This window comes from Pseudophryne corroboree, chromosome 6 (genome assembly GCF_028390025.1).
Source record: "Pseudophryne corroboree isolate aPseCor3 chromosome 6, aPseCor3.hap2, whole genome shotgun sequence".
Taxonomy (NCBI): Eukaryota; Metazoa; Chordata; class Amphibia; order Anura; family Myobatrachidae; genus Pseudophryne; species Pseudophryne corroboree.
Window position 1 is genome coordinate 377,050,024 of NC_086449.1, and position 24,172 is coordinate 377,074,195.

At 48.8% G+C, this 24,172-nt stretch overlaps 1 protein-coding gene across 6 annotated transcripts in view; it reads right to left on the bottom strand.

Annotated features, from left to right (window-relative positions):
• The window catches only part of TMEM209 (transmembrane protein 209), a 161,590-nt gene that overhangs the window by 60,603 nt on the left and 76,815 nt on the right, over positions 1-24,172 (bottom strand). For all 6 annotated transcript variants that reach the window (XM_063926745.1, XM_063926744.1, XM_063926747.1 and 3 more), the window contains exons 8-9: positions 23,238-23,309; positions 23,010-23,106 (exon numbers count right to left, since the gene is read on the bottom strand). In XM_063926745.1, coding sequence (XP_063782815.1) covers positions 23,010-23,106; positions 23,238-23,309 — 169 coding nt within the window. The remainder of the gene's footprint in view (positions 1-23,009; positions 23,107-23,237; positions 23,310-24,172) is intronic.

Consider the following 24,172-nt stretch of genomic DNA (forward strand, 5'->3'; position numbering starts at 1 on the left):
TGCTCGGCAAAGTTGAAGAGCCGAGACCCCTCGGGCAGCCGCCCAAGAAGAGCCCACCTTCCTCGTGGAATGGGCTTTTACCGATTTAGGATGCGGCAGTCCAGCCGCAGAATGTGCAAGCTGAATCGTACTACAGATCCAGCGAGCAATAGTCTGCTTTGAAGCAGGTGCACCCAACTTGTGGGGCGCATACAGGATAAATAGCGACTCCGTTTTTCTGACTCCAGCTGTCCTGGAAACATAAATTTTCAGGGCCCTGACTACGTCCAACAACTTGGAAGCCTCCAAGTCTTCAGTAGCCGCAGGCACCACGATAGGCTGGTTCAGATGAAAGGCTGATACCACCTTAGGGAGAAATTGGGGACGAGTCCTCAATTCTGCCCTATCCATATGGAAAATCAGAAAAGGGCTTTTACATGACAAAGCCGCCAATTCTGATACACGCCTGGCCGAAGCCAAGGCCAACAACATGACCACTTTCCACGTGAGATACTTCAATTCCACGGTTTTAAGTGGCTCAAACCAATGTGACTTTAGGAAATCCAACACCATGTTGAGATCCCAAGGTGCCACTGGAGGCACAAAAGGGGGCTTAATATGCAGCACTCCCTTAACAAAAGTCTGAACTTCAGGTAGTGAAGCCAGTTCTCTCTGGAAGAAAATCGATAGAGCCGAAATCTGGACCTTAATGGAACCCAATTTTAGGCCCATAGTCACCCCTGACTGTAAGAAGTGCAGGAAACGGCCCAGCTGAAATTCCTCCGTTGGGGCCTTCCTGGCCTCACACCACGTAACATATTTTCGCCATATGCGGTGATAATGGTTCGCGGTTACTTCCTTCCTAGCTTTAATCAGCGTAGGAATGACTTCCTCCGGAATACCCTTTTCCTTCAGGATCAAGTGTTCAACCGCCATGCCGTCAAACGCAGCCGCGGTAAGTCTTGGAACAGACAGGGCCCCTGCTGCAGCAGGTCCTGTCTGAGCGGCAGAGGCCATGGGTCCTCTGAGATTATTTCTTGAAGATCCGGGTACCAAGCTCTTCTTGGCCAATCCGGAACAATGAGTATAGTTCTTACTCCTCTTCTTCTTATTATCCTCAGTACCTTTGGTATGAGAGGAAGAGGAGGGAACACATAAACCGACCGGTACACCCACGGTGTCACTAGAGCGTCCACAGCTATCGCCTGCGGGTCTCTTGACCTGGCGCAATATCTTTCTAGCTTTTTGTTTAGGCGGGACGCCATCATGTCCACCTGTGGCCTTTCCCAACTGTTTACAATCAGTTGGAAGACTTCTGGATGAAGTCCCCTCTCTCCCGGGTGGAGGTCGTGCCTGCTGAGGAAGTCTGCTTCCCAGTTGTCCACTGCCCGGAATGAACACTGCTGACCGTGCTAACACGTGATTTTTCGCCCATCGGAGAATCCTTGTGGCTTCTGCCATCGCCGTCCTGCTTCTCGTGCCGCCCTGTCGGTTTACATGGGCGACTGCCGTGATGTTGTCTGACTGGATCAGTACCGGCTGGTTTTGAAGCAGGGGTTTTGCCTGACTTAGGGCATTGTAAATGGCCCTCAGTTCCAGAATATTTATGTGTAGGGAAGTCTCCTGACTTGACCATAGTCCTTGGAAGTTTCTTCCCTGTGTGACTGCCCCCCAGCCTCGAAGGCTGGCATCCATGGTCACCAGGACCCAGTCCTGTATGCCGAATCTGCGGCCCTCCTGAAGATGAGCACTTTGCAGCCACCACAGCAGAGACACCCTGGTCCTTGGAGACAGGGTTATCAGCCAATGCATCTGAAGATGCGATCCGGACCACTTGTCCAACAGGTCCCACTGAAAGGTTCTTGCATGGAACCTGCCGAATGGAATTGCTTCGTAGGAAGCTACCATCTTTCCCAGGATCCGCATGCAGTGATGCACCGACACCTGTTTTGGTTTTAGGAGGCCTCTGACTAGAGATGACAACTCCTTGGCCTTCTCCTCCGGGAGAAACACTTTTTTCTGTTCTGTGTCCAGAACCATCCCCAGGAACAGTAGACGTGTCGTAGGGACCAGCTGTGACTTTGGAATATTTAGAATCCAGCCGTGCTGTTGTAGCACCTCCCGAGATAGTGCTACTCCGACTAACAACTGCTCCCTGGACCTCGCCTTTATCAGGAGATCGTCCAAGTACGGGATAATTAAAACTCCCTTCTTCTGAAGGAGTATCATCATTTCGGCCATTACCTTGGTAAAGACCCTCGGAGCCGTGGATAGACCGAACGGCAACGTCTGGAATTGGTAATGACAATCCTGTACCACAAATCTGAGGTACTCCTGGTGAGGATGGTAAATGGGGACATGCAGGTAAACATCCTTGATGTCCAGTGATACCATGTAATCCCCCTCGTCCAGGCTTGCAATAACCGCCCTGAGCAATTCCATCTTGAACTTGAATTTTTTTATATATGTGTTCAAGGATTTCAAATTTAAAATGGGTCTCACCGAACCGTCCGGTTTCGGTACCACAAACATTGTGGAACAGTAACCCCGTCCTTGTTGAAGTAGGGGCACCTTTACTATCACCTGCTGGGAATACAGCTTGTGAATTGCCTCTATCACTGCCTCCCTGCCTGAGGGAGTTGTTGGCAAGGCAGATTTGAGGAAACGGCGGGGGGGGGGGATAGACGTCTCGAATTCCAGCTTGTACCCCTGAGATACTACTTGAAAGATCCAGGGATCCACCCGTGAGCGAGCCCACTGATCGCTGAAATTTTTGAGACGGGCCCCCACCGTACCTGGCTCCGCCTGTGGAGCCCCAGCGTCATGCGGTGGACTTAGAGGAAGCGGGGGAGGACTTTTGCTCCTGGGAACTGGCTGTATGCTGCAGCTTTTTCCCTCTACCTCTGGGCAGAAAGGACGCGCCTCTAACCCGCTTGCCCTTATGGGGCCGAAAGGACTGTACCTGATAATACGGTGCTCTCTTTGGCTGTGAGGGAACATGGGGTAAAAATGCAGACTTCCCAGCTGTTGCTGTGGAAACGAGGTCCGAGAGACCATCCCCGAACAACTCCTCACCCTTATAAGGCAAAACTTCCATGTGCCTTTTAGAATCTGCATCACCTGTCCACTGCCGAGTCCATAACCCTCTCCTGGCAGAAATGGACATTGCACTTATTTTAGATGCCAGCCGGCAAATATCCCTCTGTGCATCTCTCATGTATAAGACCGCGTCTTTAATATGCTCTACGGTTAGCAATATAGTGTCCCTGTCTAGGGCATCAATATTTTCCGACAGGGTATCTGACCACACAGCTGCAGCACTGCACATCCATGCTGAAGCAATAGCTGGTCTCAGTATAATACCTGTGTGTGTATATACAGACTTCAGGATAGCCTCCTGCTTTCTATCAGCAGGTTCCTTTAGGGCGGCCGTATCCGGAGACGGTAGTGCCACCTTCTTTGACAAGCGTGTGAGCGCTTTATCCACCCTAGGGGATGCTTCCCAACGTGACCTATCCTCTGGCGGCAAAGGGTACGTCATTAGTAACCTTTTAGAAATTACCAGTTTCTTATCGGGGGAAGCCCACGCTTCTTCACACACTTCATTTAATTCCTCAGATGGAGGAAAAACTACTGGTAGTTTTTTCTCTCCAAACATAATACCCTTTTTTGTGGTACCTGGGGTAACATCAGAAATATGCAACACATTTTTCATTGCCTCAATCATGTAACGTGTGGCCCTATTGGAAGTTACATTAGTCTCATCGTCGTCGACACTGGAGTCAGTATCCGTGTCGACATCTGTGTCTGCCATCTGAGGTAGCGGGCGTTTTAGAGCCCCTGATGGCTTTTGAGACGCCAGGGCAGGCACAGGCTGAGAAGCCGGCTGTCCCATATTTGGTATGTCATCAAACCTTTTATGTAAGGAGTCGACACTGTCACGTAATTCCTTCCACATAACCATCCACTCAGGTGTCGGCCCCGCAGGCGGTGACATCACATTTATAGGCATCTGCTCCGCCTCCACATAAGCCTCCTCATCAAACATGTCGACACAGCCGTACCGACACACCGCACACACACAGGGAATGCTCTGACAGAGGACAGGACCCCACAAAGCCCTTTGGGGAGACAGAGAGAGAGTATGCCAGCACACACCAGAGCGCTATATAACACAGGGATCCCACTATAAATGAGTGTTTTTTTCCCTTATAGCTGCTTATATTACATATACTGCGCCTAAATTTAGTGCCCCCCCTCTCTTTTTTACCCTTATGTAGCTTGACACTGCAGGGGAGAGCCAGGGAGCGTCCTTCCAGCGGAGCGGTGAGGGAAAAATGGCGCCAGTGTGCTGAGGGAGATGGCCCCGCCCCTTTTCCGGTGGACTTCTCCCGCTTTTTCAGGAATTCTGGCAGGGGTATTTTTACACCTATATAGCCTTCCTGACTATATATGGTGTAGATTTGCCAGCCCCCCCCCAGCGCCCTGCACCCATCTGTGACCGGAGTGTGAGGTGTGCATGAGGAGCAATGGCGCACAGCTGCAGTGCTGTGCGCTACCTTGTTGAAGACAGTAGTCTTCTGCGGCCGATTTTCCGGAACACTTCTTGCTTCTGGCTCTGTAAGGGGGCCAGCGGCGCGGCTCCGGGACCGAACGATCGAGGTCGGGTCCTGTGTTCGATCCCTCTGGAGCTAATGGTGTCCAGTAGCCTAAGAAGCCCAAGCTATCTCCAGTCAGGTAGGTTCGCTTCTTCTCCCCTTAGTCCCTCGCTGCAGTGAGTCTGTTGCCAGCAGATCTCACTGTAAAATTAAAAACCTAAAATATACTTTCTTTCTAGGAGCTCAGGAGAGCCCCTAGTGTGCATCCAGCTCAGCCGGGCACAAGATTCTAACTGAAGTCTGGAGGAGGGTCATAGTGGGAGGAGCCAGTGCACACCAGTTAGTCTAAAGCTTTCTTTTAGTTGTGCCCAGTCTCCTGCGGGTCCATGGTCCTTACGGAGTCCCAGCATCCACTTAGGACGTCAGAGAAAATCTTGTTAATTGTGCCGCAAAAATCACTGCAGTAAAGGGTTAAGCAGCCACTGTCCATTGGAACCATTTCAGTTGATCGCATGCACTGTACATTTATCTGGCGAAGCTTCACACATTTTATTCTTCTTCTTCTTCTTTATATGGCACCATATGGGATCTGCAGCGCCCAGTTACAGAGTATGTAAACAAATAGGCAAAACAAGAAAACAGTGACTTACCGTTTGAGACAATATAGGACAAGTACAGGGTATATAAAACATTGCTGCATCTGCAGATAACACTGAAAAAAATATCAGGGCAGCCGAAAACAGGAGGATTTGGTGTTGTCAAAGGGAGTATTAAAAAGAAGATATCCAATTATCCCCGGAAAAACATCAGGTCCGAAAAACGGGCGTTTTCTGACATTTTTCTGACTTTTTTCCGATGTGTCACCGATTTCAGTGAAACCTGTGTGTTTTCGTGTGAAACAGCCCCGTTTTCGTACGAAAACGGGGCTGTTTCCGGGGAATCTGCTTCGCCTGCCGGAGGCAGGTGAAACAAAATCTCTGATATGCCGTGGCTTATCTGGGCTAATTAGCTAGCCCCCGGCGGGACAATTAAATTTGATATCCCCCTAAGTCAGAGATGTAAAAACACATGAGGGAAGAGGGCCCTACTCGTGAAAGCTTACAATCTAAAAGGGTAGGGGCACACACAGATGGGGTCAAAAGTGACTGTGGGACAGAGGGCTTAGAATGAGAGACAGCTGGGTTTAGTGAAGAAGTGGGTTTTGAGAGCCTGTTTAAAGTTTTGTAGAGAGGTGGAGATTGAGGGGAAGAGGTAGAGAACTCAAGAGAAAGGGAGCAGCACATGCAAAATCTTGGAGGTAGGCGTGGGAGAAGATAATCAGTAGGCAGGAGAGGCGACGTGCATTAGCGGAACGAAGAGGACAGGCAGGAGTAAAAAGGGAGATAAGGTCGGAGATGTAAATGGGAGAGCAGTGGGTGAGGGCTTTGTAGGTGAGTGTGAGAAGCTTGAAATGGATTCTGAAAGGGATGGGAAGCCAGTGAAGGGCTTGTAGGAGAGGGGAGGTGCATGCACGATGTCTGGTGAGGAAGATGAGCCAGGCAGCAGCATTGAAGATAGATTGGGGTGGAGAGAGGCAGTTATCAGGGATGCAACATACAGTAGAAGATTACAGTAGTCCAGTCGGAAGATGACCAGTGAGTGGATAAGGGTCTTAGTGGTATTCTGGGTGAGAAAGGGTCTGATCCTAGAAATATTTTTGAGATGAAAAAGACAGGTTTGAGAGAGGTGCTGAATGTTTGACGGAGAGGGAGGAGTCAAGGATTACTCCAAGACAGCTCAGTTGGGGGCTAGAAGATATAGGGGATGCATTCAATTTGTCAGCTGTCGGGATCCCAGCAGTCAGGATAGAGACGCTGGGATTCCGGCGCGCAGGGACTATTCTCACTTGTGGGTGTCCATGACATCCATAGAGTGAGAATACAACCTGTGGCGAGCGGTGCGAGCCTGCAAGGGGACTCATAACGCTCGACCCGCTGCCGGCCGGGATGCCGCTGTCGGGATCTTGACAGCCGGCATCCCGCCTGCCGGGAAATAGTGTGTATTTCAGAGATTATGCCATCAATAGATAATGAAATTGTGGTAGGTGAGGTAGTGTGTGAGGATGGGAAGATGATCAGCTCAGTCTTAGACATGTTCAGTTTAAGAAAACACTTGGACATCCAGGAAGAGATAGAGAGAACGAGTTTTATGGTAAGAACTTACCTTTGTTAAAACTCTTTCTGCGAGGTACACTGGGCTCCACAAGGATAGACATTGGGGTGTAGAGTAGGATCTTGATCCGAAGCACCAACAGGCTCAAAAGCTTTGACCTTCTTCCCAAGATACATAGCGCCGCCTCCTATATCACCCCACCTCCGTGCACAGTAGCTCAGTTTTGTCAACCAGCCCAATGCAGTAGCAAGTAAAAGAGACGCCAACTGCAAGTTGCAACAAACACCACACTCTCCCGACAGGAGAAGTGTCAGCGGCTAATGCCATACCAACCCAAAGAAGCTAAGTGAGTCAGGGTGGGCGCTTTGTGGAGGCCAGTGTACCTCGCAGAAAGAGTTTTAACAAAGGTAAGTTCTTACCATAAAACTCGTTTTCTGCTGCGGGGTACACTGGGCTCCACAAGGATAGACATTGGGGATGTCCTAAAGCAGTTCCTTATGGGAGGGGACGCACTGTAGCGGGCACAAGAACCCGGCGTCCAAAGGAAGCATCCTGGGAAGCGGCAGTATCGAAGGCATAGAACCTTATGAACATGTCCACTAAGGACCACGTAGCCACCTTGCACAATTGTTCAAGGGCCGCACCACGGCGGGCCGCCCAAGAAGGTCCCACGGACCGAGTAGAATGGGCCGTAATGTGAGCAGGAGCTGATTGCACATGCTTATGTGAAGGCTGGTCTATCACCATTCTAATCCATCTGGCCAAAGTCTGCTTGTGAGCAGGCCAGCCCAGTTTGTGAAACCCAAACAGAATAAAGAGAGAATCAGATTTCCTAACAGAAGCAGTTCTCTTCACATTGATACGAAGAGCCCGTACCACATCCAAAGACCGCTCTTTGGGAGACAGATCAGGAGAGGCAAAGGCCGGTACCATGATCTCCTGATTTAGGCAAATAACCGGGACGAGTTCCAAGAACCGCCCGGTCACGGTGAAATATCAGATATGGGGAACTACAAGACAAGGCACCCAAATCAGACACTCTTCTAGCTGAAGCAACAGCCAGCAGAAACACCACCTTAAGGGAAAGCCACTTAAGATCGGCTGAACCAAGAGGTTCAAACGGACTCTCTTGTAACGCCTCCAAAACCACCGACAAGTCCCAAGGAGCCACAGGCGGGACATAGGGAGGTTGGATACGCAACACACCCTGAGTGAATGTATGCACATCAGGTAAGGTCGCAATCTCTCTCTGAAACCACACCGACAAGGCAGATATTTGAACCTTGAGGGAGGCCAGACGCAGGCCCAAGTCCAGGCCCTGCTGAAGAAAGGCTAACAACTTGGCTGTACTAAACTTGGAAGCGTCATAATTGTTAGATGCGCACCAAACAAAGTAAGAATGCCAGACCCTATGGCAAATCCGAGCAGAAGCCGGTTTCCGGGCCCGCAACATAGTTTGAATGACCTCCTCAGAAAACCCTTTAGCCCTCAAGACGGAAGCTTCAAGAGCCACGCCGTCAAAGACAGCCAGGCCAGGTCCTGGTAGACACAGGGGCCCTGAACGAGGAGGTCTGGGCGTTGCGGAAGTAGAATTGGACGCTCTGACGATAGGCCTTGCAGGTCTGAGAACAAGTGCCGTCTGGGCCACGCTGGAACTATGAGAAGCAGAATTCCTCTTTCTTGCTTGAACTTCCGAATTACCCTGGGCAGGAGTGACACCGGAGGGAACACGTACGGCAGTCGAAACCTCCACGGCACCGCCAGCGCATCCACGAATGCTGCTTGAGGATCCCTCGTCCTTGCTCCGAAGACCGGAACCATGTGATTGTGTCGAGACGCCATCAGATCTACGTCTGGAAGGCACCGCTTTTCCACTAGGAGTTGAAACGCTTCTGGATGGAGGCCCCACTCTCTGGCGTGTACGTCCTGACGACCGAGAGAGTCCGCTTCCCAATTCAGGACTCCCAAAATGAATATTGCCGATATGGCCGGTAGATGGCGTTCCGCCCAATGTAGAATCCGTGAAACTTCCTTCATTGCCAAACGGCACAGAGTGCCGCCTTGATGATTTATGTAAGCCACTGTGGGGGCGTTGTCAGACTGTACTTGAACAGGACGGTTCTGAATTAAATGCTGGGCCAGATTCAATGCATTGAAGACCGCCCGCAATTCCAGAATGTTGATCGAGTGGAGAGATTCCTCCTTGGTCCACCGACCCTGAAGGGAGTGTTGCTCCAGCACCACTCCCCAACCTCTGAGACTGGCATCTGTCGTCAACAGGACCCAGTGGGATATCCAGAAGGGATGGCCCTTGCACAATCGTTGGTCCTGGAGCCACCAGTGCAGCGACAGACGGACCTCCGGAGTCAATGAGATCATGTGAGACCTGATCCGGTGAGGCAGGCCGTCCCACTCGGTTAGAATCAGCCTCTGGAGGGGGCGAGAATTGAATTGAGCATACTCCACCATGTCGAACGCCGAGACCATGAGGCCCAGCACCTGCATTGCCGAATGTATCGACACCTGCGGACGAGAAAGGAAGCAACGAATCCTGTCCTGAAGCTTCAGGACTTTCTCCTGAGACAAGAACAACCGCTGGTTGTGAGTGTCCAATAGCGCTCCCAGGTGCACCATGCTCTGAGCAGGGACCAGGGAGGATTTCTTCCAGTTGATGAGCCACCCGTGGGCTTGTAGAAACCGAACAGTCATATCCAGATGACGTAGGAGAAGTTCTGGGGAATTTGCCAGGATTAACAAGTCGTCCAGATACGGCAGGATCCTGACCCCTTGACGGCGGAGTACCACCGTCATCACCGCCACAACGTTGGTGAAGACTCGCGGAGCCATAGTTAAACCAAAAGGTAATGCCCGAAACTGGTAATGGAGGTTGCCAATTGCAAACCCCAGGTATTGCTGATGTGACACTCCTATAGAAATATGCAGGTAAGCATCCTGTATGTCCAGGGAGACCATGTAATCCCCAGGTTCCAAGGCCAGAACTATAGAGCGAAGAGTTACCATACAGAACTTGGAAACTTTCACAAACCTGTTCAATGCCTTGAGATTGAGAATGGGCAGAGAGAACCTCTTCGGTTTCGGGACTAGGAGAATAGTACCCCCGGCCCCTCTGAGCAAGAGGCACCAGTACTACAACTCCTGTATCCAGGAGGTCTGTACCACCGAATGTAGAGTGTTTGCCTTTGTCTGGTCTGTCAGGCAAAATCGATGAGGGGGGCGGTTTTTGAAGGCTATGGCGTAACCTCGAGTGACGACTTCCCGTAGCCAGGCATCTGAGGTGGTCTTCAACCATTCCTGGGTATACCCTAGAAGCCAGCCTCCCACCCTGGGATCCCCCAGGAGGAGGCCCGCCCCGTCATGCGGCAGGCTTATCCGTCTTGGACGCTGGCTGACGGGCATCCCAGGCTCTTTTGGGCTTCGGCTTACCAGGTTTGGAAGTGCGGGCCTGCTTGCTGTACGCCTGACCTTTTGCTCTACCTGAAGGACGAAAGGAAGTACCTTTAGCCTTCAACACAGAAGGAGTGGTACTTGGCAGACAGGCAGTTTTGGCAGTAGCCAAGTCAGCCACTATCTTATTTAAGTCTTCCCCAAACAGAATATCTCCCTTGAAAGGGAGTACCTCCAGGGTTTTTCTAGAGTCCAGATCCACAGACCAGGATCTCAGCCACAATATCCGGCGAGCCAGGACTGATGTAGTAGAGGCCTCGGCTGCTAGAATATCGGCATCAGAAGCCGCCTCTTTAATATAGTGAGAAGCTGTGACAATATATGACAAGCATTGTCTAGCATGGTTAGAAGAGATTTCAGCTTCCAACTCTAGGGCCCATGCTACATTAGCCCCTGCAGCCCATGTTGCTGCAATAGTGGGCCTTTGAGCAGCACCCGTGAAGGTGTAAATCGCTTTCAGACAACCCTCCACACGTTTAACCGTAGGCTCTTTTAGAGACGTTACGGTAGTGACAGGTAGAGCTGAGGAAACCACCATCCTAGCCACATGTGAGTCTACTGGAGGAGGCGCTTCCCAATTTTTAGACAGCTCTGGCGCGAGGGGAAAGCGAGCCAGCATCTTCTTTTGAGGCACAAACTTCTTTCCTGGGTTTCCCCAGGGTTCCTAACATATATCCACTAGGTGGTCAGAGGGGTTCACTACGATATGCCGGCGGTCGGGCTCCCGGCGACCAGCATACCGGCGCCGGGAGCCCGACCGCCGGCTTACCGACAGTGTGGCGAGCGCAAATGAGCCCCTTGCGGGCTCGCTGCGCTCGCCACGCTACGGGCACGGTGGCGCGCCACACTATTTTATTCTCCCTCCAGGGGGGTCGTGGACCCCCACGAGGGAGAATAAGTGTCGGTACGCCGGCTGTCGGGATCCCGGCGCCGGTATACTGTGCGCCGGAATCCCGTCAGTCGGCATACTGAAGACCACCCGGTCAGAGTGAGGTAAAACTTGCTTAACCACCTTCTGACGCTTGAACCGATCTGGTTTCTTAGGAGGGACAGATGGCTTTGGATCATCCGTAATCTGTAAAATCAATTTAATAGCCTCCAAAAGATCAGGAACATCCACATGTGAACTACCCTCCCCATCAGCAGTATCTGTGTCAGAATCTGTGTGGTCAGTTTAAGTGCAGTCTTCATCAGACGAGGTGTCAGTGACAGCAATGGATTGTGAGGAGATAAGAGCTCACTTAGAGGACCCCTTGATCTTAGGCGAGCGAGGGTCAGACTTTTTAGTAGTCAAGGACTGGTTCAACTTCTTCAATTGAGCAGACAAATTATCCGCCCACGGCGGGTTAGCTGCGGGGACCACATACGGTTGCAGCGGCATAGAGGTCCCATAGGGGATGTTAGTTTAGTAACTAGCGTATGTAGAAGCGTGGAGAAAGTAGCCCACGGTGGGTCATTATGTACCCCCTTTGCTACAGTCCCACTCCAGAACCAGAGCCCACAGCTGCTATAGTCTCCTCACAGGGATCTGTGGCTTCACCAACACCGGCAGTGTGTTCAGCCCCAGAACCGTTACCTTCAGAAGCAGACAGGATATAACTTGCAGTATCAGGTAACACAGTACAATTGTCAGCAGCACAATACCTCTAGCCCAAACACCTGCGCAGTGTAGTCAGTACAAGCAGAGATACAGGAGAGATATGGTGACTAAAATCACAAAGAAAAATACGTATTAAAGTATATCTTGTGAAAATCCTATATAATTATAAAGCCTGACGCACCAAGCCCCCTCAGGTTATAGAATATAGGGATAGCAAGTTGAGTGAGAGACACGAAATGACTACTCAGCAAGCTAATGCACACACATATAGTCACAGTTATACAATGCAGAGGTTATTACTAACAATAATACTGCACTGGACCAGCTAATATATATATAGCTATGAAGTCAATAGATATAACACTGCACAGTAAGAACTGGATGTATATCACAGGGTACTTGTACCAGAGAACCCTGACTAAATGCACCCTTTCTTAACTAACACTGTCTAATTGACATGTAGAATACTAAAGTGTCATGTAAAGTCACAGCGCTGACAACCAGGCGGCTTTACACAGGAGGATTTGCCCAAGCAGTCCCAGGAACAGTGTAGCTGAGAGAAATGGCGTCCAGACACTGACAGGGAGTGAGGGAGACACAGATATGCAGCTCCAGGGCGGGAACATTTACTGGAAATGGCCTTATACCCTCTGCTGGCAAAACCACCGGGTACTGCGGGCTACTTGTAAAAAGGTTTAGAGAGAAGACCTGCACCCATGCCCTGGTGATCTAGTGGGATTGCCTGTACTGCCACAGTGTCCACCGCCAGTGCGCGGCCCGCCTCCCACCAGCTGCGCCGGATCGTGATAAAGTGCGGGTCCCACGCGATCCCGGAGAGCCCCAGCCGTGTGTGACTAACTTGGAAGAAAACCGGAGCCTCCTGCTGTAGGTACCCGGCAACCAGGGCGCGGGTGTGTACAGAGCCGCTGGGTGAGAGATGGAGCTGCAGCAGGCAATGTCTACTGACATCTAACACAATCTGTGCCTCTGCTGCAGCCCTTGTAGTCTTATTTTTTTTCTCAGAAAAAACTTTCTAGAGCTGCTGTAAGCAGCTCTTCCTGTTACATGCTTGCACTGCAAGCACCAATTACAAAACTGAGCTCCTGTGCACGGAGGCGGGGTGATATAGGAGGCAGCGCTATGCATCTTACGAAGAAGGTCAAAGCTTTTGAGCCAGTTGGTGCTTCGGATCAAGATCCTACTCTACACCCCAATGTCTATCCTTGTGGAGCCCAGTGTACCCCGCAGCAGAAAGATGGATACACAAGTGAGGAGAGCCGGGGAGAGGTCAGGGGAGAAAAGGTAGATTTGAGTATCATCAGCATAGAGTGTAAGTCAAAAGAGGTAATTAGCTCACCTAAAGAAGACGTATAGAGAAAGAAAAGGAGCAGATCAAGGCCAGACCCTTGGAATACAACTACAGTTATTGGAAGTGGGGGGAGGTGGACAAAGAGGTAGGAGGATAGCCAGGAGAGGGCAGTATCACGCAGAACAAAAGAGTGAAGGATCTGCAGAAGGCGCGGGTGGTCCACTGTTTAAAGCAGCAGAGAGGTCAAGAAGTATAAGCAGAGAGTAGTGGCCCTTGGATTTAGAAGAAAGGAGGTAATTGCAGACTTTCTTGAGGGCAGTTTCAGTGGCGTGGAGAGGATGGAAGCCAAACTGGATAAGCAGTTAGTGGGAAGAAAAGCAGTAAAGCGGTTGTACACAATACATTCAAGGAGTTTGAAGGCAAAAGGGAGGAAAGAGATGGGTCTATAGTTGGAGAGTGTGTGGATCAAGGGTAGGTTTTTCAAGAATAGGGAAGACGAGTGCATGCTTGAAAGCAGAGGAGACAATATCAGATGAGGGAGATATTGAGGAGGTGGGCAAGATGGGAATGGGCAGAAAGAGGCAGCGGGAGGGGATAGGGTCAAGTGGGGAGGAATGGATGAGGGCCATGACTTCCTCACCAGATACATGGGAGAAAGATTGCAGAGTTGGTAAGACGGATGGGAAGGGGTGGTAAGGGAGAGGAGGTGGCTGGTTGCTGATGGTTTGGTTGGATGTGATGGTGTCAATTTTGGAAGTGAAGTAAGATGCAAAGTTAAGAGCAGAGAGAAAGGAGGGTGTAAATTTATATAAATAAATGCAAAAGCCCTCACTCATTTACCGACTGATCACTAAGGGGTGTTTTCAATAAGTGTCGGAAGCTGCCATTTAGGTCGGAAAGGGTTCAATGCCGGGCCATTTTTTTCCGACAAGTCGGGAATTCCTGAGTTGTCGGAAAACACGTGGATTGTCGGATTAGCGGAGGATCAGGTTTTGGCCCTAGTTCAGACAATGTCAATCTGACTTTTTTAAAAGTCGGATTGACATTGTCGGAACCGGGGAGGTGAAACGTGGGAGTGGGGACACGTCATGACGGCGAGCATGTGACGGGTGAGTAGTGGAGCGGGCCGGGTGAGGAGAGGAAACAGCAGCACGGACGGACACCGGCGCTCATCTTAGAGGACTTGCCCGCCGGACGTGACAGCATGGGTTTGAGCGATGTCTGCCTCCCCAGGTACTAGTTGTGACAGTTGTGGGGAACGGCCGAATCAGACAGTCGGATTTGGCTGCTCATTGAATACTGACCTGTAGGATCCTTTTTTTGTTTTTTAATACACCCCTAATTCTCTTACTTGCTGGTATGTTAGGAAGCTGAAATTTAACATAGGTATTCCTTCAGGTGGGAAATAGGAAAACTACGTAATTGGAATTTGAATAAACCTCCCCTACCTAAACCTCCATTACCGATGCGTGGCTCTCGCTGCGTGAACGATAACTACCAAAAGGACAACTGGATCAAAATTTGGATTGCACCTCCAGTTGGAAGAATTTTATAAACTACAAAAATGGTCCAGTCATTTTTTACCGTATATCTGCTGCAGGTGCTCCTCGGGTAATGCCAAGAACCATGGATTAATATTTACTTACATTAAGAAATCTCAAATTTAGATCTCTACAGATTTACCAAATTATTAACATTCATTTATACTTACAACCGTGAAAATCAGAAACTCCTGTGTGAAGAACGGGTAGAACAGCTAGTATCATATATATTTCACTATGATACAAATTGGGGCAGCATGCTCAATGATTTCTGGACAATCATATTCCCCAGGCGCTTGACCAAATGAGCCTGTGCAAGTTTGTGGGGAAGGAATGGGATCTATAGGAGACCTTTTAACTTTTGGACCAAGACTCCTAGCAGGACACCATGTGCTTTCTAGTCACAATCATAGAGTGCCCACATCTGGTAATAAAAGGGACAAGGGTTGTATAACACTGAGGTCCTAAAACATTTGCTTCCATGCGCCCATCCATTAGCCAACACAAACACATTAAATAACAGATTGGCAGGTAAGGAGGTATCTTGCTCTTCTGCATGCCCCCAGCTTTAAGCGAAAGGTCTAAAAACAAACTCAATGTGGTACTAGGACCAAGCAGATTCAAAGGCATTTGTCACAAAGGTACTCTGGTTATGCTCTGCATTATACACCAGAATGTAGGCAAAAAAATAAATAAAGGGGGTCATTCCGAGTTGATCGCACGCTGCCGCTTTTCACAGTGCAGCGATCAGGTTACTACTGCGCATGCACCGCAATGCGAATGTGCGTCGTATGGGTACAAACAGCATTGTTGCTGTGCAATGCTTCTAGCGACGATTCCATTTGCACGGCCGTTCGCAAGGAGATTGACAGAGGGTGTTTATGGGTGTCAACTGACCGTTTTCTGGGAGTGGTAGGGAAAACGCAGGTGTGTCTAGGCGTTTACAGGGCGGGTGTCTGATGTCAATTCCGGGACCGGACAGGCTGAAGTGATCGCAAGGGCTGAGTAAGTTCAGACCTACTCTGAAACTGCAAAACACTTTTTTGTCCAGCTCGGCTGCACATGCAATCGCACACTTGCAAAGCAAAAATACACTCCCCCGTGGGCGGCGACTATATGTTTGCACGGCTGCAAAAAGTAGTTAGCGAGCGATAAACTCGGAATGAGGGCCAAAGTTACACAGAGGGCACAACAGAGCAGACCAACTCCAACTTAGGCATTGCTTGTAGGATTTCAGACACTGGGAGTGCTATGGGAATGAGGAGCTTTGTAAGTAGCACAGAGGTGATCTGGTTGACTGGCAAATAAAAATCCTGTGCCCAACTCCTATGCAGGAAGACAAGAAAACAGAACGTGGTACCTTGCCCGTTCTGTTTTCTTGGATTCCTGCCTTGCCACTCCTAGGAATGAATTAAACCACAACCTGTGTACCCCTACTGCTGGACAAAAGGTATTTCAAACACAATGTATTTGATTCTAACAAAATAATTTTACTGTATATAAGATAACACAGCAAATCAATAACTGGACCACAGTCTAGATTCCAATAGAAGCTTTATAATAGGATTTTAATACCTACCGGTAAATCCTTTTCTCTTAGTCCATAGAGGATGCTGGGGATGCTTCAAGAACCATGGGGTATAGACGGGATCCGCAGGAGACATGGGCACACTATAAGACTTTGAATGGGTGTGAACTGGCTCCTCCCTCTATGCCCCTCCTCCAGACTCCAGTTATAGGAACTGTGCCCAGGGAGACGGACATTTCGAGGAAAAGGATTTATTTAATTAAATTTAAACTAAGGTGAGATACATACCAGCTCACACTACTAACACGTCATACAACATGGCATTCAACAACAACACATGCAACGGCATGACCAACAGTCACAGATTGACTGAACTAACGCAACATGAGCGTAACTATAACCAAACTGCAGATACAGCCCGCACTGGGACGGGCGCCCAGCATCCTCTACGAACTAAGAGGAAAGGATTTACCGGTAGGTATTAAAATCCTATTTTCTCATACGTCCTAGAGGATGCTGGGGATGCTTCAAGAACCATGGGGTTTATACCAAAGCTCTAGAACGGGCGGGAGAGTGCGGATGACTCTACAGCACCAATTGACCAAACAAGAGGTCCTCCTCAACCAGGGTATCAAATTTGTAAAACTTCGCAAAGGTGTTTGAACCCGACCAAGTAGCAGCTCGGCAAAGTTGTAACGCCGAGACTCCCCGGGCAGCCGCCCAGGATGAGCCCACCTTTCTGGTAGAATGGGCTTTCACCGATTTCAGTAACGGCAATCCGGCCGTAGAATGAGCCTGCTGAATCATATTACAAACCCAGCGCGCAAGAGTCTGCTTAGAAGCAGGAGCCCCAATCTTGTTGGGAGCCCATAGGACAAACAGAGCCTCTGTTTTCCTAATCTGCGCTGTTCTGGCGACATAGATCTTCAAAGCTCTGACCACATCGAGAGACTGACTCCGCCAAGGCGTCAGTAGCCACTGGCACCACAATTGGCTGGTTAACATGAAATGATGAAACCACTTTTGGCAGAGATTGCTGACAAGTTCTCAACTCCGCTCTATCAGCATGGAAAATCAAATAGGGGCTTTTGCGAGACAAAGCCGCCAACTCAGACACTCGCCTTGCAGACGCCAAGGCCAACAACATGACCACTTTCCAAGTAAGAAATTTTAACTCAACCTTGCGCAAAGGTTCAAACCAATGTGATTGCAAGAATTGCAACACCACATTAAGGTCCCATGGTGCCACTGGGGGCACAAAGGGAGGTTGGATGTGCAGCACGCCTTTTACGAAGGTCTGAACTTCTGGAAGGGAGGCCAATTCTTTTTTTTTTAAAAAGATAGACAAGGCCGAAATCTGTACTTTAATAGAGCCTAACTTCAGGCCCGCATCCACACCTGCTTGTAGGAAATGGAGCAAACGCTCCAGGTGAAATTCTTCCATAGGAGCCTTCTTGGAGTCACACCAAGACACATATTTTCTCCAAATACGGTGGTAATGCTTTGCCGTTACTTCTTTTCTAGCCTGAAGAAGTGTAGGAATGACTTTACTGGGAATACCCTTTCGGGCTAGGATTTGGCGTTCAACCGCCACGCCGTCAAACGCAGCCGCGGTAAGTCCTGATACACGCACGGCCCGTTGTAACAGGTCCTCCCGAAGAGGAAGAGGTCAGGGATCTTCTATGAGCAACTCATGAAGATCTGGATACCAGGCCCTTTTTGGCCAATCCGGAACAATGAGGATCGCCTGAACCCTTGTTCTTATAATATTTATCACCTTTGCAATGAGTGGAAGTGGAGGGAACACACAGACCGACTGAGGGTCCCTTGACCTGGAACAATATCTCTGAAGTTTCTTGTTGAGGCGGGACGCCATCATGTCCACTTGAGGAACTCCCCAACGACTTGTCACTTGTGCAAAGACCTCTTGATGAAGACCCCACTCTCCTGGACGGAGATCGTGTCTGCTGAGGAAGTCTGCTTCCCAGTTGTCCACTCCTGGAATGAAGACCGCTGCCAGAGCGCTGGCATGTCTTTCCGCCCAGCGAAGAATCTTTGTGGCCTCGGCCATCACCGCTCTGCTCTTTGTTCCGCCTTGGCGGTTTATATACGCCACTGCTGTCACGTTGTCTGACTGAATCAAGACCGGCAGACCTCGAAGATGTTCTGCTTGCAGTATGCCGTTGTGGATGGCTCTTAATTCCAGAATGTTTATGTGTAGACAAGCTTCCTGGCTTGACCACTTTCCCTGAAAGTTTTTTCCCTGTGTGACTGCTCCCCAGCCTCGGAGGCTTGCATCCGTGGTCACCAGGATCCAATCCTGAATCCCGAACCTGCGTCCCTCCAGAAGGCGAGAACTGTGCAGCCACCACAGAAGGGAAATTCTGGTCCTGGGAGATAGAATTATTTTCCGGTGCATGTCCAGGTGAGACCCGGAGCACTGGTCCAGCAGGTTCCACTGAAACACCATGGCATGGAACCTGCCATACGGAATGGCCTCGTAGGCCGCCACCATCTTCCCCAGCAACAGAGTGCAGTGAAGAACTGACACCTTTACCGGTTTCAGAATCTGTTTTACCATGTTCTGTATTTCCAGAGCTTTTTCCCCTGGAAGAAAAACTCTCTGCAATTCTGTATCCAGAATCATACCCAGAAACGACAGCAGTGTCGTTGGATCCAACTGTGATTTTGGCAAATTTAGGAGCCAACCGTGTTGTTGCAAAATAGTCAGTGAAAGAGCAACATTCTTCAACAATTGCTCCTTGGACCTCGCCTTTATGAGGAGATCGTCCAAGTACGGGATAATTGTGATTCCCTGCTTTCGCAGGAGAACCATCATTTCCGCCATTACTTTGGTGAAAATCCTCGGAGCCGTGGACATGCCAAACGGCAACGTCTGAAATTGGTAACGACAATCCTGCACAGCAAATCTCAGGTAAGCCTGATGCGGAGGATATATGGGGACATGTAAGTAGGCATCCTTTATGTCGACCGACACCATAAAATCCCCCTCCTCCAGACTGAAGATCACTGCTCGTAGAGACTCCATCTTGAACTTGAACCTTTTCAGAAAGAAATTGAGAGATTTTAGGTTTAGAACCGGTCTGACTGAGCCATCCGGCTTCGGAACCACGAACAGGCTCGAATAAAAACCTTCCCCCTGTTGAGACGGGGGCACCGTGACAATCACTTGATTTTGACACAACTTTAGTATTGCAGCGCTTACTATTTACCTTTCTGGAAGATAAGCTGGCAAGGCACATTTGAAAAATTGGTGAGGGGGCACGTCTTGAAACTCTAACTTGTACCCTTGGGTTACTATGTCTACTATCCAAGGATCCAGGTCCGAGCGCACCCAGACCTGACTGAAGAGTTTGAGACGTGTCCCCACTGGAGCGGACTCCCTCAGAGGAGCCCCAGCGTCATGCGGTGGATTTGGTAGAAGCCGGGGAGGACTTCTGCTCCTGGGAACTTGCCACAGCCAGTGACCTTTTTCCCCTTCCTCTCCCCCTTGCAGCAAGGAAGGAAGACCCACGTCCTTTTTTGAATTTGTTGGGCCGAAAGGACTGCATCCGATAGTGAGGTAATTTCTTCTGCTGTGCAGGAACATAAGGTAAAAAAGATGACTTACCCACGGTAGCCGTAGACACCAGGTCAGTGAGGCCGTCACCAAATAAGACCTTACCGTTAAACGGTAGAGACTCCATAGCCTTCTTAGAGTCAGCATCAGCATTCCATTGATGAATCCACAATGCTCTCCTTGCTGAGACTGCCATGGCATTGGCCCTAAATCCCAAAAGGCCAATATCCCTTACAGCTTCCTTTAAATATGCTGCAGCGTCCATGATGTGATCCAAAGTCAAAATCACACTATCCCTGTTTAGGGTATCTCCCTCAGAGGACAGGTTATCTGCCCACTTTTCAATAGCGCTACTCACCCAAGCCGAAGCAACAGCAGGCCTGAGTAGCGACCCTGTAGTGACAAATGGATTTCAGGGTATTTTCCCGCTTACGATCCGCAGGATCCTTTAGGGCTGCCGTGTCAGGGGACGGAAGCGCTACCTTTTTGGATAGACGCGATAAAGCTTTGTCTACCGTGGGGATTCACTCCCACCTTTCCCTGTCCCCAGAGGGGAACGGATATGCCATTGGAATTCTTTTGGGAACATGTATCTTTTTGTCAGGATTTTACCAAGCTTTTTCAAAAAGTGCGTTCAGTTCATGAGAGGGAGGAAACGTTACCTCAGGTTTCTTTCCTTTAAACATACAGACCCTAGTATCAGGAACAGCAGGGTCCTCAGTGATATGTAATACGTCTTTTATCGCCACAATCATGTACTGAATACTCTTAGCCAGTTTCGGATGTAATCTGGCATCACTATAGTCGACACTGGAATCAGAGTCCGTGTCGGTATCTGTATCTGCTATCTGGGTAAATGCACGTTTCTGTGACCCCGAAGGGGTCTGGACCTGTGACAAAGCATCCTCCATGGATTTCCTCCATGTCTGGTTCTTAGACTCAGATTTATCAAATCTCTTAGCCAACTTAGTCACATTTGCGTTTAAAACACTTAACATATTCACCCAATAATCTGTCGGCGGTGCCGACACTGCCACAGAGTTATCTGTCCCCACTCCAGCGTCCTCCTGGGAAGAGCATTCAGCCTCAGACATGTCGACACACACACGTACCGACAGCCACAACCACACTGGGGCTATAGGAGACAGACCCACACTAAAGCCTGCCAGAGAGACACAGAGAGAGGTCTGCCAGCTCACACCCAGCGCCTATCCTGGTACTGAGGCCAGTAATAAGACTGCCCAGACCTGCCAGCGCTTTTTTATATAAAAATAAACCACCAAATTGCCACCTGTTACTTGCACAGTGTGGAGGACAGGGACAGCGTCTCTGCAGCCTTCTGTGAAGAGAAAAATGGCGCTGGTCAGAGCTGTGCGGGCTAAGCCCCGCCCAGTACATGGCGCACTTCCGTCCCACTTACATTCTTTATACTGGCGGGGGTCCCTTACCTAGTGCCCGGGCACTGTTTACTATGCCAGTGCTGTCTGAGGTCCCCCCATGCTGCGCAGGGCCCCCCCCTGCACCCTCAGTGCCGTGATCTGTGTGGGAGCATGGCGCGCGGCCGCTGCACGGTACCTCAGACGTGTCTTCTGCCGTCACTGAAGTCTTCAAGTTCTTCTCATACTCACCCGGCTTCTATCTTCTGGCTCTGTGAGGGGGGTGACGGCGCAGCTCCGGGAACAAGCAGCTAGGCGTACCAAGTGATCGAACACTAATGGTGTCCAGTAGCCTAAGAAGCAGAGCCCTTGAACTGTTAAGAAGTAGGTCGGCTTTTCTCCCCTCAGTCCCACGATGCAGGGAGCCTGTTGCCAGCAGGTCTCCTTGAAAATAACAAACCTAATAGTTTCTTTCCTGATAAACTCTGGGGAGCTCCTCGGTGTGCATCCAGTCTCACTGGGCACAGAATCTAACTGGAGTCTGGAGGAGGGGCATAGAGGGAGGAACCAGTTCACACCCAAAGTCTTATAGCGTGCCCATGTCTCCTGCAGATCCCGTCTATACCCAATGGTTCTTGAAGCATCCCCAGCATCCTCTAGGACGTATGATAAATACTATTTATGTCAACCCTGTTTCACTGAAACAAAGAAAAATGGCTTCTTGCATCAGTTTTGTTTCCACCAAGAATTAAAAAGTCCCTAAATGTGGCAAAAATACACCACATTGAGGTATTCGCCAAATAGAACTTCGTTAAGTTCCATATAGTAGTCATTGGAGTAGAATATATTTGTGAGGATGCAGCCACTAATTTCCGGCTCATTGAGATAGAGGGGATAATTCAACTAGTGCCGAGTGTAATTGCCTGCCAACAGGGTAGCAAGCACTTTTAGGCAAATTTGTTGGCCGGGTGAAAGCAGACCATTGCACACTGGATCCGCCTATTATAGAGCAGGGTGACCTGCACCAGACTGGACGTCAACACAATTGACACAAATTTCCCCCCACAATACCAACAAGACTATAAGTAGATTGTTTCTACATGTGAAGAATCGCTTTGCTAACAGAACTCCGCCTTAACAGAACCTGGAAACACTTCCTCATATTCAAGCCGGACTGAGTGTGTATTCAAATCTGACAGCAAGCCCTAAACTCACATCAGCTGACTGAGCGCAGTGTGACTGGGCTTATACTAATGACTGACAGATAATTATGAGCCATATAAACTGAGAATTTGATGGTCACACCACCCTCCATCCCATAGCTTTATATGTTGCACTATTTTTTTTATTAAGCAATATTATGCTTTTTATTTAGCAATAAACTGAATGCCTTTCCTTTTCAATCTGGTCTGCAAGTTTTATTTATGGTGAAAATTACTTAATTACTTTTTATCTATCTACACCATATCCATTAGCGCTGTGTTTTATTTCTATAGTTGCCACTATGAGTAAACCATTTAGTTGAGAAGCAGAAGAGCATTGCCCTGTACCATTATGGCTGGGATATTTTGAACCATGCCTTGGCACAGACCCATGTCATTTTGAAACCTTGTAACTAATAATTAAATTAACCGGATAAGGTTACTACTATCTTATAGCCGAAAAATGCAAATATGTAAATACACTGAGAACATATACAATATTTTAAAACCTGTGCCCTTTACTTTTCTGACATTTAAGTGTACTGAAAGAAAAGTCTAAACTGTGAAGAGAAATTTAAAGTGTATCAGTTCATAAATTGTGATTTACAGAAATCTACAAAAAAAACCCACAAAACTTAGTTACTCATAGAAAAATATAAAATCGTTATGTAAGTGCCTACCTCCGATTTGTAACTCAGGACATCCTAACCTTCTCATCTGCATGTTAACAGACTCCATCTCTTGAACCAAAGGCACCAGAATAGTTTCATTAATCCACTGAAACAGAAATGTTATACAGTCACTTGTGTAGGCAAAACATATTTAAAAGTTGTCTTATTAATCTAACATATATATCCATCAAGAAGGCCGATTTGCTATATTAAAAACCGAAAAAGAAAAAAACATACATTCCGAAATTTCTCTGTCCATGAATCCATGTGGTCCAAAAGCTGACGATTCATTGCAAGTCTTGCCCAAATCTGTAGAGAAGAAAAATACACTTTCCAATTACTTTCATATGTGACTCAAGAAGCCATTATCTATATCAAGGTACATACATTAAAAAACATTTAAATTAAGCAGAGCATCACAATTGCAAAAGTAGCATGCACCGTGCAGATATCTGTTTACACGCCAGCCCTGGGTATAAAAGACATAGCATAGTACTGCTCTAAAAGTAGGATTTTTGGTCACTTATCGCTGAATACTTTTCTCTGAAGCAGGCTGTAGGACACTGTACCATGAAGGGGGGTGGGGTGGGTAGGGGAGGGAGGGATTGCAGGTTGGGGCTGGAGCTTGCACTTAAACTAATCTGTAACTTTAAAAAGGAAGCTCATCACCCCTGGAAACGCGTAATGCCAGAACTTCTTTAAAAGAGTCCGGAAAGGGGAAGCAGTAGCACTAAGAACAATAAAACCAACCAATAGAGAAACTACGATCAAGAACCAAAACCTCTCACAACCGAACGAAAGGGAGAGAATGTAGTGTTCCACAGCCTGCTTCAGAGAAAAGGATTCAACAGTAAGTGACTCAAAATGCTATTTTTTTTGTCAGAAAGGCTGATTGGATCGTTCAACAGGCACCTCCAGGGGAGGGAATGCTCAGGCTGCCTGGCTGGAGAACTGTACACCCCAAGTGGGCGCCGTCAGAAGCAAAAATAGGATTTTGGTACTTACTAGGTAAATCCTTTTCTTTGAATCCATAGGGGGCACTGGAGTACTCTTGGGATATGGACGGCTTTAGCAGGACAAGGCACTGAATATTTAAATTCAGTAACTCTCCTCCCCTCCATACTCCCAGAATACCTCCGTGTTTTTTTACTGAGCCGAACAGGAGCGATAGA